Below are 14,811 nucleotides of genomic sequence, written 5' to 3'. Positions count from 1 at the left end.
TCCTCCTCCGGGTTTTCACATGCTTTTCCCTTGTTGTTTTCCATTGAGGATGGAGGCATTTATTTTGAGAGTTCGATCTCTAGCATAATTTTTAGTTCTCACGACCCTTTTGTCCTCCAGTCATCACCTTCTGATCTACTCTCCATCAGCTTCTTGGCATAGAGGTAGCTTTAACCCATCTACAGTAATTCCATTTTAACGCATTTCCTTTCATAAGCCGAAACCTCATCTCTGTAATAACCACTTCTCCTTTGCTCTCTGCTGCAGCGTTGCTACGCCGTGGCTGATCTCGTCAGTTGTATTTGCAACTCCCCTCTTCCTTCACATCCTTGTGCTCATAAGACTCCTTGCCTTGTTTCAAAGACAATTTTACCTCTTTTTCTTTTTAGCTGGAATTTATGAGAAAGTTCTGGTTTTTTGTTATTTTTTTATTGAGGCATCACAGATTTCAGATGTCTTTCAGCTTGGACATGGCTGCGTTCGAAGGTATTTCAGGCAAATAAATATAAAGAGGAGCCAAGAACACAGTATAATGAGGCAAACACAGAGAAAAAGAGAGAAAAGGACAAAAGAAAAACATAAGAGTCCGCGTGGGTGACCGTACCTTCTGTGTGTATTGCAGACACGTAGCTCCAGTTGTATCTCTTGACAATGTCCACCATAGCTCTTGCCTGCTGGGCATCTGAAGGCACCACCCGCATAAAGTATTTGTAAAGGCTCTGGAACAACAGAAACAAAAGGAGCGTCATGAATAACTTCGCATAATTAAAAGTGGCAGTAATAGATTTTCTCTGTAATTGATTCTTATATAATATTTATTTGTATGCAACTGTAGAGCTTCAGTAGCATTCGTCTACAAGGAACAGAGCTCACCTTATCGCTGAGGTCCATACTGGTGGCAGAGTAGGCAATCTGTGGTATGTTGAATAGCTGTAGCAGGTTCTGGACCTGGATGGCCACTGAGCTTGAGCCAGGTCCAATTAAACCCACAATAGGTTTCTTCCCCCGCATTGGAGTGGCAGAGGGGTCTGAGCACTTTAGCGTCCCTCCTCCGCCTCCCCAAGAAGTTCCGCCGCCCCACTCCTCGGCCTCATCAGAGGAGACCAGCGAGTCGCGTATGAACTCGATGCTCTGCTCCAGAGCCACAGCCGAGTGCCAGCAGGAGTCCCTGATCTCACAGCCCAGGCTGATGTTGGGAAGGATGTGCGGGTCAGCATTAATGCGGTCCAGTGTATGCATCATGGCCTCCACCCTTTGGATGCCATACTGCTCTCGCACTGCACCACATTTGCGTTCATGCACCTGATTAGACAACACAAAGGAGATAGGAATCAAGCCAAAGTGAAGTGACATTTAGATAATTATAAATGGTTATTTTTACCCATATGAATGCAAGAGACCGTGCTTTTTAATACACAGGTGCTTCACTGTTGGAATAATATTGGTTTTGTATTCACATAGCTGCCTTGTTCTGATTTTTCCTGTTTGCAATTATCCTTAATGAGATGGAAAAAGCTTAAATGTCAGTGGGTGACTTCTGGTTCCCGGGGCAGCTAATGGAACTTAAATGTCGACGGACTCACAGAGAGCTACCCATTCTACAAATTGAAAGCATTCTTTGGGTCTCAGAACCAGAGCAACATTATAACCTTTGGTACAGGAGATTGGACAAAATGTATAAATTTTCTGTCGCTGTGTTAAAAGTATTAATTTCTATATCATTTCATGGTGTTTGTCTGAAATCCAGCAATAATTACACAAGGTCAGTTGAAGTAAAATGTAATCAATTTAGCTACACATGATTCATTTATACCAGTATTAACCACACAACCACTTCAGTTTACCTTATCAGCAGGAGGCTGGTGATGTACAGAGAACAATGCTCCGATGATTATGTCACCAGGCATGTGTGCTACAACTCGCCGTTCATTGGACTGAGCAGAGTCGGCTTGATTGGGACCCAGCCAAATGGACAGAACTAGCAGCAGCCAAAACATCATCTTGGTCCTTTTGGGTTACTAAGAAGAAGCAGACCTCAACTTTGTATTGTGGATCCGTCACAGGGAACTACTTTTCCGAGAAACTGTTTTCCTGGCCATGGCATGAGCTTATGGCACAGAGGAGTTTTCGAAAACTGAAGATCTCAGAACGATCCTTTCTTTTGACTCGTTTTTGCTCCGTCTGGATTTCAAGGTGGGACCATCACTGCAATGGCTGGTATAGGTGCAGCGGTGCAACCTGGGAAATGTAAAAGAAAATTCGGGTTAAATCCCACTGACTGTAATAACTCCTGGATCGTCAAATTAAAAGGCAGAGGAATCGGTGATAGACAGACATGTTTATGTAAAGCTATGGTCATAACATTTAGCTAGAAATTTAGCATCACGTATAATAACCTGGGTCTTTAATATGTATTCATAAAACTTGTGGTTAAATAAAAGTACAACAGCGGTGACAAAAATGGTCCAACCTGGTACAAATGGATAGTTTTGCAAAGTGAGAAAACTGCACAGAAGAAGGACAGAAATAGCAGCTTTTCACTGTACCAGGAAGCACTGTGTTAAAGTGAAGAATGCTTCACATCATGAGAGTGGTTGCCCGAACTGTTTATTTCACCCTAGAGATCTGAATCATTGTCGGTTTTACAGCCTTCTTACTGGCAAACACATTACACATACATTACTCCACACTTGCCATACTTCACTAAATAACAATGGTTAGGCCAAGGAGCTCTGCCGACACATTTCTTTGCTTTACGACAGCACCATTTCTTTGTAACATATACGATTGGATTTATTAAAAGGAATAAGCCATCCAAAGCTACCTACAGCCATATCAAAAAGTAATTCCCCTCTAAACCTAAAAACTAAGGCAGGCATGAACAGCGTGTTTAAGGTTATGCCAAACCATCTCAAGCTGATCTAAGTCTGGACTCAAAAATCTTTGTTATGTCTGGGGGGGGGGGGGGGGTGGCGGCGTTACCCAATGAACGGTGGACTTGGTCGTATATTTTAGATCCATGTTCTGCTACATAACCCAGACATTCTTCTTCAGGGTTTTCTGGTAGAGAGCATAATTATGGCTTGTTGTCTGGATCTTGAAGCAGCAAAGCAGGCCCAGACCATCACACTACCCCCACCGTCTTTGACAGCTGGTATGGTATTCTTTTATTAAATGATTTTAGTTTTATCCAGATGTAACAGGACTTAAACCTTCAGAAAAGTTCCGTTTTTGTCTCGTCTGTCCACAGAATATTTTCACAAAGGTGTTGGAGATCTTCAAGATGTTATTTGATAAATGTGAGTCGAGCCTTTGTGCTCTTCTTGGTCAGCAATGGTTTTCTCCTTGGAACTCTTCCATGGATGCCATTTTATCCAATGTCTTTCTTGTTATTAAACCATAAGTCTGACCTTAACCTAAGCAAGTGAGGCCTGTAGTTCTTTAGATGTTGTTCTGGGTTCTTTTGTGACCTCCTGCATGAGTTATGGGAGTAATGTTGGTCATCCAGGCACTCCTGGGAAGGCTCGCCACTATTCCAAGTTTCTTCCAATTTTGGATAACAGCTCCCACTATGGTTATTTTAAGTTAGTATTCAGCCTTAGAAATGGCTTTGTAACCCTTTCCAGACCAACAGATGCCTGGAAAAGCCTTGGTGTGGCTTGTGAATTTAAACTTTTCAAGGTATGTAATTACGATTTAACATAGGGAGACAATTACTTTATTTTTTACACAGAGCCAGGTGAATCATGATTTACTGTATTTTGTATTTACTCTGGTTATCTTTGTCTAATAAAAAATTAGGTTGATGATCTGAAATATATAAGTGAGATAAGCAAAAACGTGAGAAATCAGGAAGGGGTCAAATTTTCACAGCACTGAACATGCAAGTACTGGCTCGGCGCCCTAGAACTCAGATTGAATAGTGCATTTTTTGAATCATATTAAGTGATGCTGCTGCTTTTTTTCAGCTACTGTTTGGAAAGTCCAGAAAACAGGACATTAGCACCTAAGGTTGTATTTTCTACCTCACTTTTTGTCAGTCTAATCATTTAGTCGCTAATATAAATGCAAATTGTGCAAATAAAATCAAAATATTGATCATTGCATTTGCCAGCAGCTGTGTCACACCTCACAGCTGCTGTGAGGTGTTTTACACAGTGCACAACAACCACAATGCCAACAAGTGTACATAAACCCATTAGAGGTCCCTTTTTTCTCTTTAATTCCTTTTTATGTTTTTGGTCCTTGAAGATTAGCAGCACTGTTTGAAACCAATGATGAGTACCAAGTAAAACCATTAACATGGCATACCACAAGTCAATTCTCAAGTGTCTGCCCCCCGACTCTCTCCAAATCAAATTTGAGGGCATGTTATAGCTAATTCTCTTGCTGCTTTAATGGTATTACTCTAATTGTGAATTTTGGGTGTTCTCTCTAAACTAAGCCCCCGTTGTGTTTTTATCATTACAATTTAAATTGTTTTCGAACTGTACCAAGACTGCTATACATCCTTCTGGCAAAAAAGCAGTGCTTTCAGGGGTATTTTGTATTCCTTTTGTTCTGGCAAAGAACGCTGAGTACTCCATGTGTCTTGTTATTATAAATTATAGAAAGGATTCCTTTAATGAAGTGCAGAGTTTAGGCAACAGTAAAGAATTCCTATTTGCAAGACGTGGGCAAGTCAGCTACTAAGTGGATGATTCAAAACAGCATATGGGACATATCTAGCTAAGCGATGTACACCAAGCGCCCTGTGTTTAACAGTCAGCCAAGTGCGGGGGCATCAGTTTCATCCTTTGGGTAAACTTTCAAGTAGCCATCCCTCTGCATTAATGGGTAAGACTTGTAATTTGCCTAACCCCGAAGCTGCACAAATACTTTCCTTCACTGCAACTGAGAAATTTAATTGACCGTAAACAGCAGGGGAGCTGGGACAGTTCAGCAGAGGATGGCATCCACTGCTTATGCAAAACAGGATCAAGGTCATGGCAGGGATGTCGGGCGGTTAGCAGACTGCTGTTTGGGGGAAGAGAGAGAAAACGAGCGAACAAAAAAGGCAGATGGAGGAACACTGCAAGGAGAGGAAATGAGGAGGAAGAAACACAGTGTATGCTGAAGAAGGTAGAGGAAGACAGAGACAGAGTAGGGGATAGAAGAAGAAGGCATGAACGATTAAAAAAAGAGGCACCAGGGGACAGAGTCTCTCTGTACGTAATTAACGTGACAGTGTCAGGATGGCAACAGGGCTAACTGCTGCTCCAGTAATGAACAAATCAAACAAAACTCTGCTCTGTCTCACATGCGCTCCCTCTCCATCAGTGACGCAACTCTGTCTCTTTCTTGGCCTCCTCTTTTGTCTTTCTACTGACACGTTAATACAAAGATGAAGATGAAGAATCCTCATAGAAGAATCTCTCCCCAGAATTTCACTGCACAGCAGACACACATTACCCCCACACCCAAACCGCTTCACCACGTTCATTTCATCATTTCTCTCCCTCCCTTGAACGATCCACTGCTTCTGCATTGCACACTCAGTCAGACAGATACACTGTGTCTGTCTGTCCCTCCCCCCGTATCATTCTCTTGTTGGCTGAACTGAAAAGAAAGTCAAATCCTTATTCCCTAAACAAACATCTTGCTCACGCCATTAGGCATTTATATCTCTAGCTCTATCCAAACTATACACACGGGCATTATAAAACCATCCAAATCAACTTTTACACAGACAGAAACACACAACACAGGCAGTAACAAACACTCTCCCTCCCCCTCCCCGCCTAGCATACTGCTTTATGTGTTGAGAAAGCATTTAATTTACTGCGTATTAAACAGGGGCGTTAAGAATTACACTAAATTTAGACGCATGGCTTGTAGACAAATGCATTTATCCTCTTTATCTTGTCCTGTATGACGCACAGACGTTTGTGTTTGCATTTAATGATGGGGTGAGGGGGTGATGTCTGGAGTTTTCAGAACAGATTATAGTTGTGCTTTCCATCATCTGAGCAGTTTGCGTTTGACTGTAAAAGCTCTCCGCTGACTGCACATTCTGACAGGTTAAATGAGGGGAGAAGAAGAAAGCATCCTAAGACAGATGTACATCAGTAAGCTCACCGCCGTTATTAACAACACACGATCCCACAGAGAGACACATATCATGTCAAATGAAGTGTGCCAAATACAAATGGATGTGCGTTTACCCACATACCCTATTTCTCCAGCGCGCTCATTTAACGGCACACAAGTTTTGACATGTGTCATGTGACATGTGTCAAGATAAATGGATATCTACACAAAAGATGTTTTGTTGCCTTTTCTCTGAGTACATTGGTGGTCAAAGAAAACTAATATTTGACAGGTTCTCTCAAAAAATCCCCCTGTAAAACATTTTGAGGGGAATATTTTTGGGGTGTTTGCAGCCTTTATAAAAAGGTTTGAGTAAACATGACATTTAAGTCTGAAATGTTATCAGAAGTCTTTGATTTGAATCATTTTGTATGAAAAACAAAATGTTCACCAGACGTAATCCTGATATTAATAAAGAATTACTTCAATGCTCGCAAGGTGTTTTTAGACGACCGAGAGAAACAGGAGCTGCAATACTATACTGCAACATACCACATAAAATAATAACATGAAACATAAACTGTCAACAGGAACGGACGGGCAAAATGATCTGGCATAATGGGGTTTTTTTCAAATTACTTGCTGGTATCTGAAATGGGTCATATTGCTTTTCTGTGTTGTGTGCACATTCACTTATGCAGGGAAGGCTTTTGCTGATTGGGCTTGGAACAATGGTTCTCTCCATGCAGCCTCCTATTCCCAGCTAAAGAGATGCTCATTATTGTTGCTGTTGCTTTTTTTTAGTTTTTTCTGCACAAACCCTTTGACACAATGTGCATCTGCAGGTTTTAAGAAGACTAAAGATTTATTTTTGTAATTGCTGCCTTGTCTCTAGAATCATCTCAGTGCCACAGATGAGTGATGAAGAAAAGCGCCAAGGCTTGGAGACACAAACACACCCACTAAGTAAAAGAACCACTAAACAGCATTAAACCTCTATAACTCCAGTGCACCACAGTGACATAGCTTATATGGGCATTTTATAGCTAATAGGTATAGTGCAGGCCTGCCTTTGAGGACGAATGACCAAAAAGCTCCCGGTATGAATGGGATACAAATATCACACATGCATCGTCACGCCAACAAGGCTTAGTCAGTAAAGACTTAAACCGCTGCAGCCACATGAGACAAGGCGCCTGCACAACTCCCCCAAAACAAGATGTGACCTTACAGCACTTATCTGGGACTCGCAGTCTCCATTAGTAGTAAGACTATCGGCAGTTTTCAGCCAGGTGCATTTATTTATTTATTTATTTATGTCCTTTTTAATCCTTTGTGGTTTCGTTGGTCTTCCTGTACCATCAATTTAAAGTAATTTATTGAATGATGTGACGCTTTGCAAGTGCTTAATCGCTGACAGGCACGTACAGCGTCTGCTCAAACTGAGTCTCTCCAAGGAGAAATCAAATCCACAGACAACAACATCGACTGGCGCAGCGCTGCATCCGTTAACCGCAAGAAGAGGGGGGAAAGAGGGGGGGGGAGAGAGTCCATCATCTGCACAGATCCGAAAACGAGATCGAAAGGTGCGAAACATGAAAGAGACACGGTCTGAAATGAGCACAGCTACAACACGCGCCGGTGAAAACCGCCTCTCTGGCCGTCCTCTGTCTCAGTGGCATGCTTGTTTCTCCCATACATCAGCGCAATTGGCTGCTTTCTTTAACTAGGTTACAGCGAACCCGTGTAATTCAAGGATAAGAAAGCCACGTGTAATTGCAAGTCCATTCAGGAATACTGCAAGAACAGTGGGTTATAACAAAGTGCGACAATATGAGTCTGAGCAGAATACAGGCTATGTGCATGCAAAAATTGGATCTCAAGCCTTACCTATAGGAGCCCCTCCAACAGCACTGGCACGGTCCCGTTTGATAACCGGTGTGCAAGTTCCTACCGTGGAGCAAAGACGCGGCTAATAATGTGGAGTCCAATGTCAAGCTGCCTCTGGTCGCTGTGCAGCTTCCGAGCTTCCTCCGTTTTCCAGTCACGCACACCTGAGCCTCTCTCCAAACACCTCTTCTTCATCCCGCCCCCTTTTCCTCCCTCTTCTCAGCCTCTCTCCCCCGTATCTCATCCTCCGCAGACCCCACTTTCTTTGCCCCCTCCTGCTCTCCATCTTTGCAAATGTAGCCACCATTTTTCTGCAGTTTTCCCTATATCCAATTGCACTTAAACACCCACTTCCCCATTTCCCTCCACTTCCCCCCCCCCCCCATCTCTTTGCTGTTTATGATTGAGACAGCGTGCCCATGGGTCATTCACTTTCTTTTTCTCATGTTTTTTTCTTCACTTCATCCATCTTACCACATCATCCTGCCCTCTCCTCCCATTGACCTGATGTGGAGAAAATGAAGACAAATCGCAAAAGTCTTTCTGTGAATAATAGACATACTGTACAGCTGTACTGTAGACGGTAGAGTAATCCTTCGAGTGTCGGGGTTTATCTGCAGAGCTTTATAGTTTTATTTCATTCTCATGTAAGACAATACCCTACAACTGTTAGGCTAATCCATTTACATCACAGGGTAGTATTTTTTGAATGCCTTTAGCTTTATGGAGTCCACCAGTGGCCAAAGTGTGTGTGTGTGTGTGTGTGTGTGTGTGTGTGTGTGTGTGTGTGTGTGTGTGTGTGTGTGTGTGTGTGTGTGTGGTGGGGGTGGGGGGGTGTCCTCCAAATAAGAGGTTTGTGCATATGTGCACAGAACATTTTCACAACCTGAAATGTTATGTTATGGTTGTAAGACTGCCGCTAAGACTGTCTCTGATCACTATTTTCTTGTTGTTGCTTTAACATAGTGGATCTGGCATGTGCCCAGCTTTGATGCAGAGTGGTCCTGGTCCATGCTATTCCAGCTGGAATGGGAACAAATCAAGCCCTGGATGATTGAAAATATGAACGGTTTGTACTGTACCTGACGGGCGTAGCACACTTTGGTAACGTGGGAAATTTCCTAGATTAACAAGCAAAGCTCTGTTAAAACACAAGCAATGCCCCTGTGTAACCATAGCAAGGCATGAATGCTATATTCCACCAAAAACAAGCCTCCTCTGAGCTGGAATGAAACAGAATTGGTTATGTTGCAGCAGTCTCCCCAAGCAGGATAATATGCTTGGAGAAACTGCAAAAACCGCTAGGGAAAAATCAGGAACAGGACAATGAAAACTCCCCAGATCCGTCCATGATCTTTGGGATACACTGGAACAAGCCCAAATCATGGACGCCCAAAAGATCTGAACTAATTTTGCTAATGACAGTTTTGTTCAGGTATGTTTCATTTTAACATCCATCCATTGGGCATTCTCCTGCTCCATACATTGTGTTGTTTTGATTCATTTTTAAAGCATTCAGTAAACTCTATTGGACACTCCCAAAGACATTCTTTCTGTGTTCTCTTATCTATTGGTTTAGAAGCGCTAAGTAATATTATGAATAATAAGCAAAATTACCCAACAAAGTATTGTTTGAGCACCTTTGAGGTCCTCAGAGTTCAGTTTTAAAGTTGAAATGTCCAAAGACAGACACTGATTATTTCTGTCGTGAGCATTCAACATTCTTCTCACTATTCCAGAATTAAACCAGAATAAATCAATCAAATGTTTCTTGTTACTACAGCAGCGTTCAGTGAGCTCAGTATGAAAGTATAAAACAGTGCATTAAAAAATTTGTTTTATTTCTTCTGTGGCAACTGATTGATTCCAGCTTCTTCCTTCCCTAACACACACACAAGCCACCAACAACCTTTACAGGTGACAGTGGATGTTCAGTCCAGCCTCACCTTCAAAATAAGCAGTTACAAAATGCCTAAAGTTACTGAGATACTGTAACACTCTAGAGAGGAAAACTCAAAAAACTCAGGTTTGAGTGTAATTCAGCAGATCAAAGAAGAGTTGAACCCCCCCCCCCCCCCCCCTTCACACACACACACTTTTTTCTTTAAAACTTAAACTACACTGTCCAACTTTGCTCTCACCAAAGCGCGCATCCCACAATGGAGAGGACGTGACCGAGTGAAATCCACGAGTACAACACTGATCAGTGCGATGATGGAGCTTACTGATTTTGTAAGCCCACTGTCTAACTTCCTATGTCGCATGTAGCCTACGTGTTTTCTCCGTGTGTCGCTATTTTCGTTCTTAATTCCTTCACTCCCACGCATCTCTAATTGCCCAGCTACAACCAAAAAGTGGATCCGGATACTGTAGAGTAAAAGTAGGCAACACAAAATCCCCGGTTGGGTTGCTTTGCCCCGTGAGCTGCACTGCCTCATAATGTAGGAAGATGATGGGCTAGACTATGAGAGTCTGTCTCCTCTCTGATCAAACAGACTTCAGAGGTGACACTGTGGGCTGAGACGACGGCACTATGGATGAGATCGATAGCATTTGAAGTTTCATAGCGGTCAGATGAGTAAAGAGCCATTAACCTACTGCTTTGGCTGGCGTCCACCTAAAAGACCCACGGAGATCAAATTATTAAAGATTTAAAAATTAGAAATAAATCAATGCAAATGTAATAGAAACATCGCGCTTTCCTGCAAATGTCTCTGGGCACAGGCTTTAACACAGATACTGCCATTAACTAATTTTAGCTTTAGCTTAGAAAGAAAACCTAGTTTTGCATTTGTAATGGCATCTTTGAATTTAAATTAAGTTTGCGAGTCCTTTTAAATATCTCGATTCAATAAATTATAGAAAATAAAACCCAATTTTATGATTTCATCAACATGTGCTTTATAGGTAATACAATAACAATAAAAAAAATTCATCTGATATGTGGCTCTTTCTTTCTCACATAAAAGACAGGTTTGCTGTTCTTTCCGTGTTGGCTTTCCTCTCATAAATGGGCCTATTAGTGTGAAAGCCGGTCGTTTGAGGAAGCGTCTCCTCGCACTTTGAGACCAAAAGTCATGTGGTTTAGGGAGGAAAAACGAGAATTCATCAGGTAATCCACGCCGTCCTCGTGCCACTATGTCTGACTCTGTCCACGAAAGGAGAAGAAGAGAAGTTGTAGCCTACCTTTGCTTGCGGGACAGGTGTATGTTCCCAGAGAAACACAGCATCCCTCACGAGTCCGTCAGGGCACTGTGCTCGCGGTGGTTAATCTACTTTTTCACTATGGCAACAAATGAACCCCCTCTCCTCTCTCTCTCTCTCTAGCGCGCCACGCGCTCCAATGAGGAGGCTCCGTTGAGGTCATCCGCCCTCTCTTTCTCTGTCTGTCTGTCTCTCCCGCTTTCTCTATCGCACCTACCTCCAAGATACCATCTGGAGATAGATGTTGATAGAGAGAAGCAGGGATCGAGGGGAGAGGCAGGGAGATGGCAGTGTGGGATAGAAGTGGGTTTTAGAGCTTGGCTAGACAAGCATTGGATTAGTTTGCCAGCCAAATGCTTTTGGGATTAGTAGACCATTAAAAGCACATACACATACACGCAAGCATGCACACACACATGCAGGCTGGACAGGCTTTAGATGTTGCAGTGATAGCCTTACTGACTTTTATCTCTCACTTCCTCCTCACCCTTCTAAGCTTGCTTTGACATGAGCACATGGGCTGACAGGAAAACATAAGAGTTCACATGCACGCATGAACAGACTCTCACATTATCTATGTGTAGTCTTCCAAGGGTCAGAAAATGGGTAAAACTCCCCATAAGTGACAACTGCCTCAAGATTCGAATGCAAACTTCCATTGACACTAGTGAATATATTGTTTATTCAAAGCTTCTACAAGGCTGTGCAGCACTGTAGATATGTTTAAAAACTGCATGGTGTCTTTATCTACTACAATGTTTCTATTTTCAAGTTGGTAAAATGTGTGCTTAATCTAATGAATCAAGTGAAGTAGGCTACCTTTAAAAGTGGAGGTACCTGTGAGCAATGCAACAGATGCAGCATGGCTTACAAATGATAAGAAATTGCCTGAATATGTGAGAAACAAGTCTGTGAGACTTCACAGTTGCAGCAGTAGCAGGTACAGGAAGAGCAGCGCAGCAGATGTGGTGTTTGCCCTCTCTTATAAAAATGACACAAAACACAATTTTCTGTGCAAGCTTGTATTAAAAACAGATGAGTAAGTGCAGGCTTCTGAATGGGGAAAAGGACTCAGCATGAATTCAACCTTTATGGCTAATGTTCAAGAACAAACCACAAAGGTAGGAGTGTTCTGATGTGAGGCCATATTTGGCATAGACAGATGGCATTTATAAGTGCACAAGGACCAAAACCCCAAATGTGTAAATAATGTTTATAGATGCAGGTGCAGACCAGAATGATGATGGGCAGCTGAGGACCAGTGAACTGGGTGAGAGGTTGCAGTTTGGGGAAGGTTCTGCTGCACCTAGTTAAACGGTTTCTGGCAGAATATCTATGCATGTCCAAGAAAATCAAATCTGTCACTGAAAATAAAAATGGATGATGTCGCATTTCTTTCTTCTTTTTTTTAGTCTTGTATTGGGTTCTTAAATGTGGATGCCAGGCTGTAATTCAATTAGCCAAGCAGGTGTCTATTAGGTTTTGCTGTATACAATTACCACTTAGTAAACTTCTTTAATGATAACAATTTGCAATTGAGGTTCAACATTTGCTCCTTTTTTTATTTATACCAGATGTGTCATACATTTTCTAGTTACTAATGACTGCATTGATACCAGTCTGATAAACACCACTTGGTTACCAATCACTGAATACAGAATTAAGAAATTGACTAAGTGCAAAAGGACTATGGGAGACAGATTGCAATAACTGTATGCACAGCTCCAGTTGTGAAAACATTGGGATGCTGTGTAAAAATGTACATAAAATCAGAATAGAATGGTTTGCAAATATCATAAACCCTTATTTTATCAACAACAGGCAAATTTATAAACTGAGAAAATGTATAATTTAAGGAAAAATATGAGCTCATTTTGAAATTGATGGAAGCAAGATGTCTCAAAAAAGTTAGGATTGGGGCAACAAAAGAAACAGTTGGGGAAAGGTTTTGCAACTAGTTAGGTTAATTAGCAACAGGTCAGTAACATGACTGTGTATAGAGAGAGCATCTTAGAGAGTTTCTCAGAAGTAAATATGGACAACAGTTCACCAATCTCTAAAAAAAAACCCCTCAAAAAATGATTGCAAATTGTGGAACCGTTTCAGAATGCAAATACTTTATTCGTCAAATCATCGACAATACGTAATATTTTAAATAATTTCAGAGAATTTGGAGAAATCTCTGTGCACAATGGGACAAAAACAAAAATATCCAATGCCTCAGGTAGCACTCAATTAAAGTCAAGCACACTCAAAAAAATGTCCCAAGATACAAGATATTGGATTCAAAATTTCCAATTTTGATGTAAAATGTTAAATTTAATGAACTCTGGGCACACACATACCAGATGTGTCGATATTCTGATTTCATAAGGTTAATGTTAGGGTCACCTCAATAGGTTAACAGACCTGTTCAAGATAAATGAACATTGGATCTCACGCTTAATTGTATGGATGGCAGATCTTAGATGCCATTTCCATAGCAACCCTTCACTTTTATAGTAAAACAGAAAATCAACAAGCATCTAATTGATCAGTTCAGCTTGTCTCATTTGATGCCAACTAATCTTTCCTTCACACATGCACGCACACATGGAGAGAGATTAAAGTCGTTAATCACTCGCAGAGACACTTAAAACCTGTTGATGCAAGATTGGATCAATAAGTGAATTAATATTGATGAAGCTGAGACAAATCAATGACATGTGTTAGGATGAACTGTGTCAAATGATGGAGAACTGGACTGAATGATATGATGGAGAAAAATCATCCACTGAATCATCTGGAGCATTTTTCTGACCCTGATACTGTTCAACAGAGTTTGTGGTTGCACAGAGCGGACAGAAAATATAACTGGAGTGACAAATTAATCATCCCAAGAAAAATTCACCCTGCAAAACACACCTGCACTCTGTATGTGTGTTTGTGTAATCAGTGTGTAATACTGTGCATCAGACACATATAACATCTATAGGGTAAAAGTCTTTTTAACGACACTCCTCCGCAAATCACAAGCACAACAGACTCACAGTCACAGTCGGAAAATCAATTATTCAATGGCATTTCAAAATAACAGTGGATACCCGTGGTTGCCATAGACACATAGCTGATTTACAGGGTTGTCACTTCTCTGTGATATTCCCACTCTAAGTAGGACAAATAGGGGGGGGAAAAAACCTACAAATCGCACAATGCCAAAAGAGAAATGAGGACGTCAGTTATGAAACATGTAATGTGGCTGCTGTTTCATTGAACAAGTGGAGAGTGGGTTTTAATATGACTTAAGTAGACTGCAGATTTGTCATCAAGCACATAAAGCACAAAAGACAGACCTGTCCACGTACTTTACACATCGTGGAGAAGTTCTGCAAAAAACTTGAAACAAGTGAAAAACCAGTAAGAAAGAAAAATTCTCACATCTTTGGCAGATCTATTTAGAAAAAACTCACTGCAGTCACTGTGGGTTTGGCAATGCAATAAATCAAAATGGTGTGTATATTTTTTATAATATATCCAGGGAAATGTAAATTTAAATTTTAAAGGGTTTCAGGGAGGTTGCTCTCAATTCTGCAGGCAGGCTGTTCCAGATACTGGGTGCGTACATTCTGAAAAGCAGCCTCAGTGTCGATGTAAACTGTCAGCACAGGT

The 14,811-nt window shown here is 41.5% G+C and overlaps 1 protein-coding gene across 1 annotated transcript in view; it reads right to left on the bottom strand.

Annotated features, from left to right (window-relative positions):
• The window catches only part of grm5b (glutamate receptor, metabotropic 5b), a 92,280-nt gene extending 81,074 nt beyond the window's left edge, over positions 1 to 11,206 (bottom strand). The window contains exons 1-4 of the mRNA XM_085429871.1: positions 11,146 to 11,206; positions 1,845 to 2,238; positions 874 to 1,302; positions 605 to 719 (exon numbers count right to left, since the gene is read on the bottom strand). Coding sequence (XP_085285997.1) covers positions 605 to 719; positions 874 to 1,302; positions 1,845 to 2,000 — 700 coding nt within the window. The 5' untranslated portion in view covers positions 2,001 to 2,238; positions 11,146 to 11,206. The remainder of the gene's footprint in view (positions 1 to 604; positions 720 to 873; positions 1,303 to 1,844; positions 2,239 to 11,145) is intronic.
• Between the last annotated feature and the right edge of the window lie 3,605 nt (positions 11,207 to 14,811).

Source organism: Copadichromis virginalis, linkage group LG14 (genome assembly GCF_057382275.1).
Source record: "Copadichromis virginalis isolate Kocher_CV1m ecotype Utaka linkage group LG14, C_Virginalis_male_GT1.1, whole genome shotgun sequence".
NCBI classification, from domain to species: domain Eukaryota; kingdom Metazoa; phylum Chordata; class Actinopteri; order Cichliformes; family Cichlidae; genus Copadichromis; species Copadichromis virginalis.
This window is presented reverse-complemented; position numbering and strand designations above follow the sequence as displayed.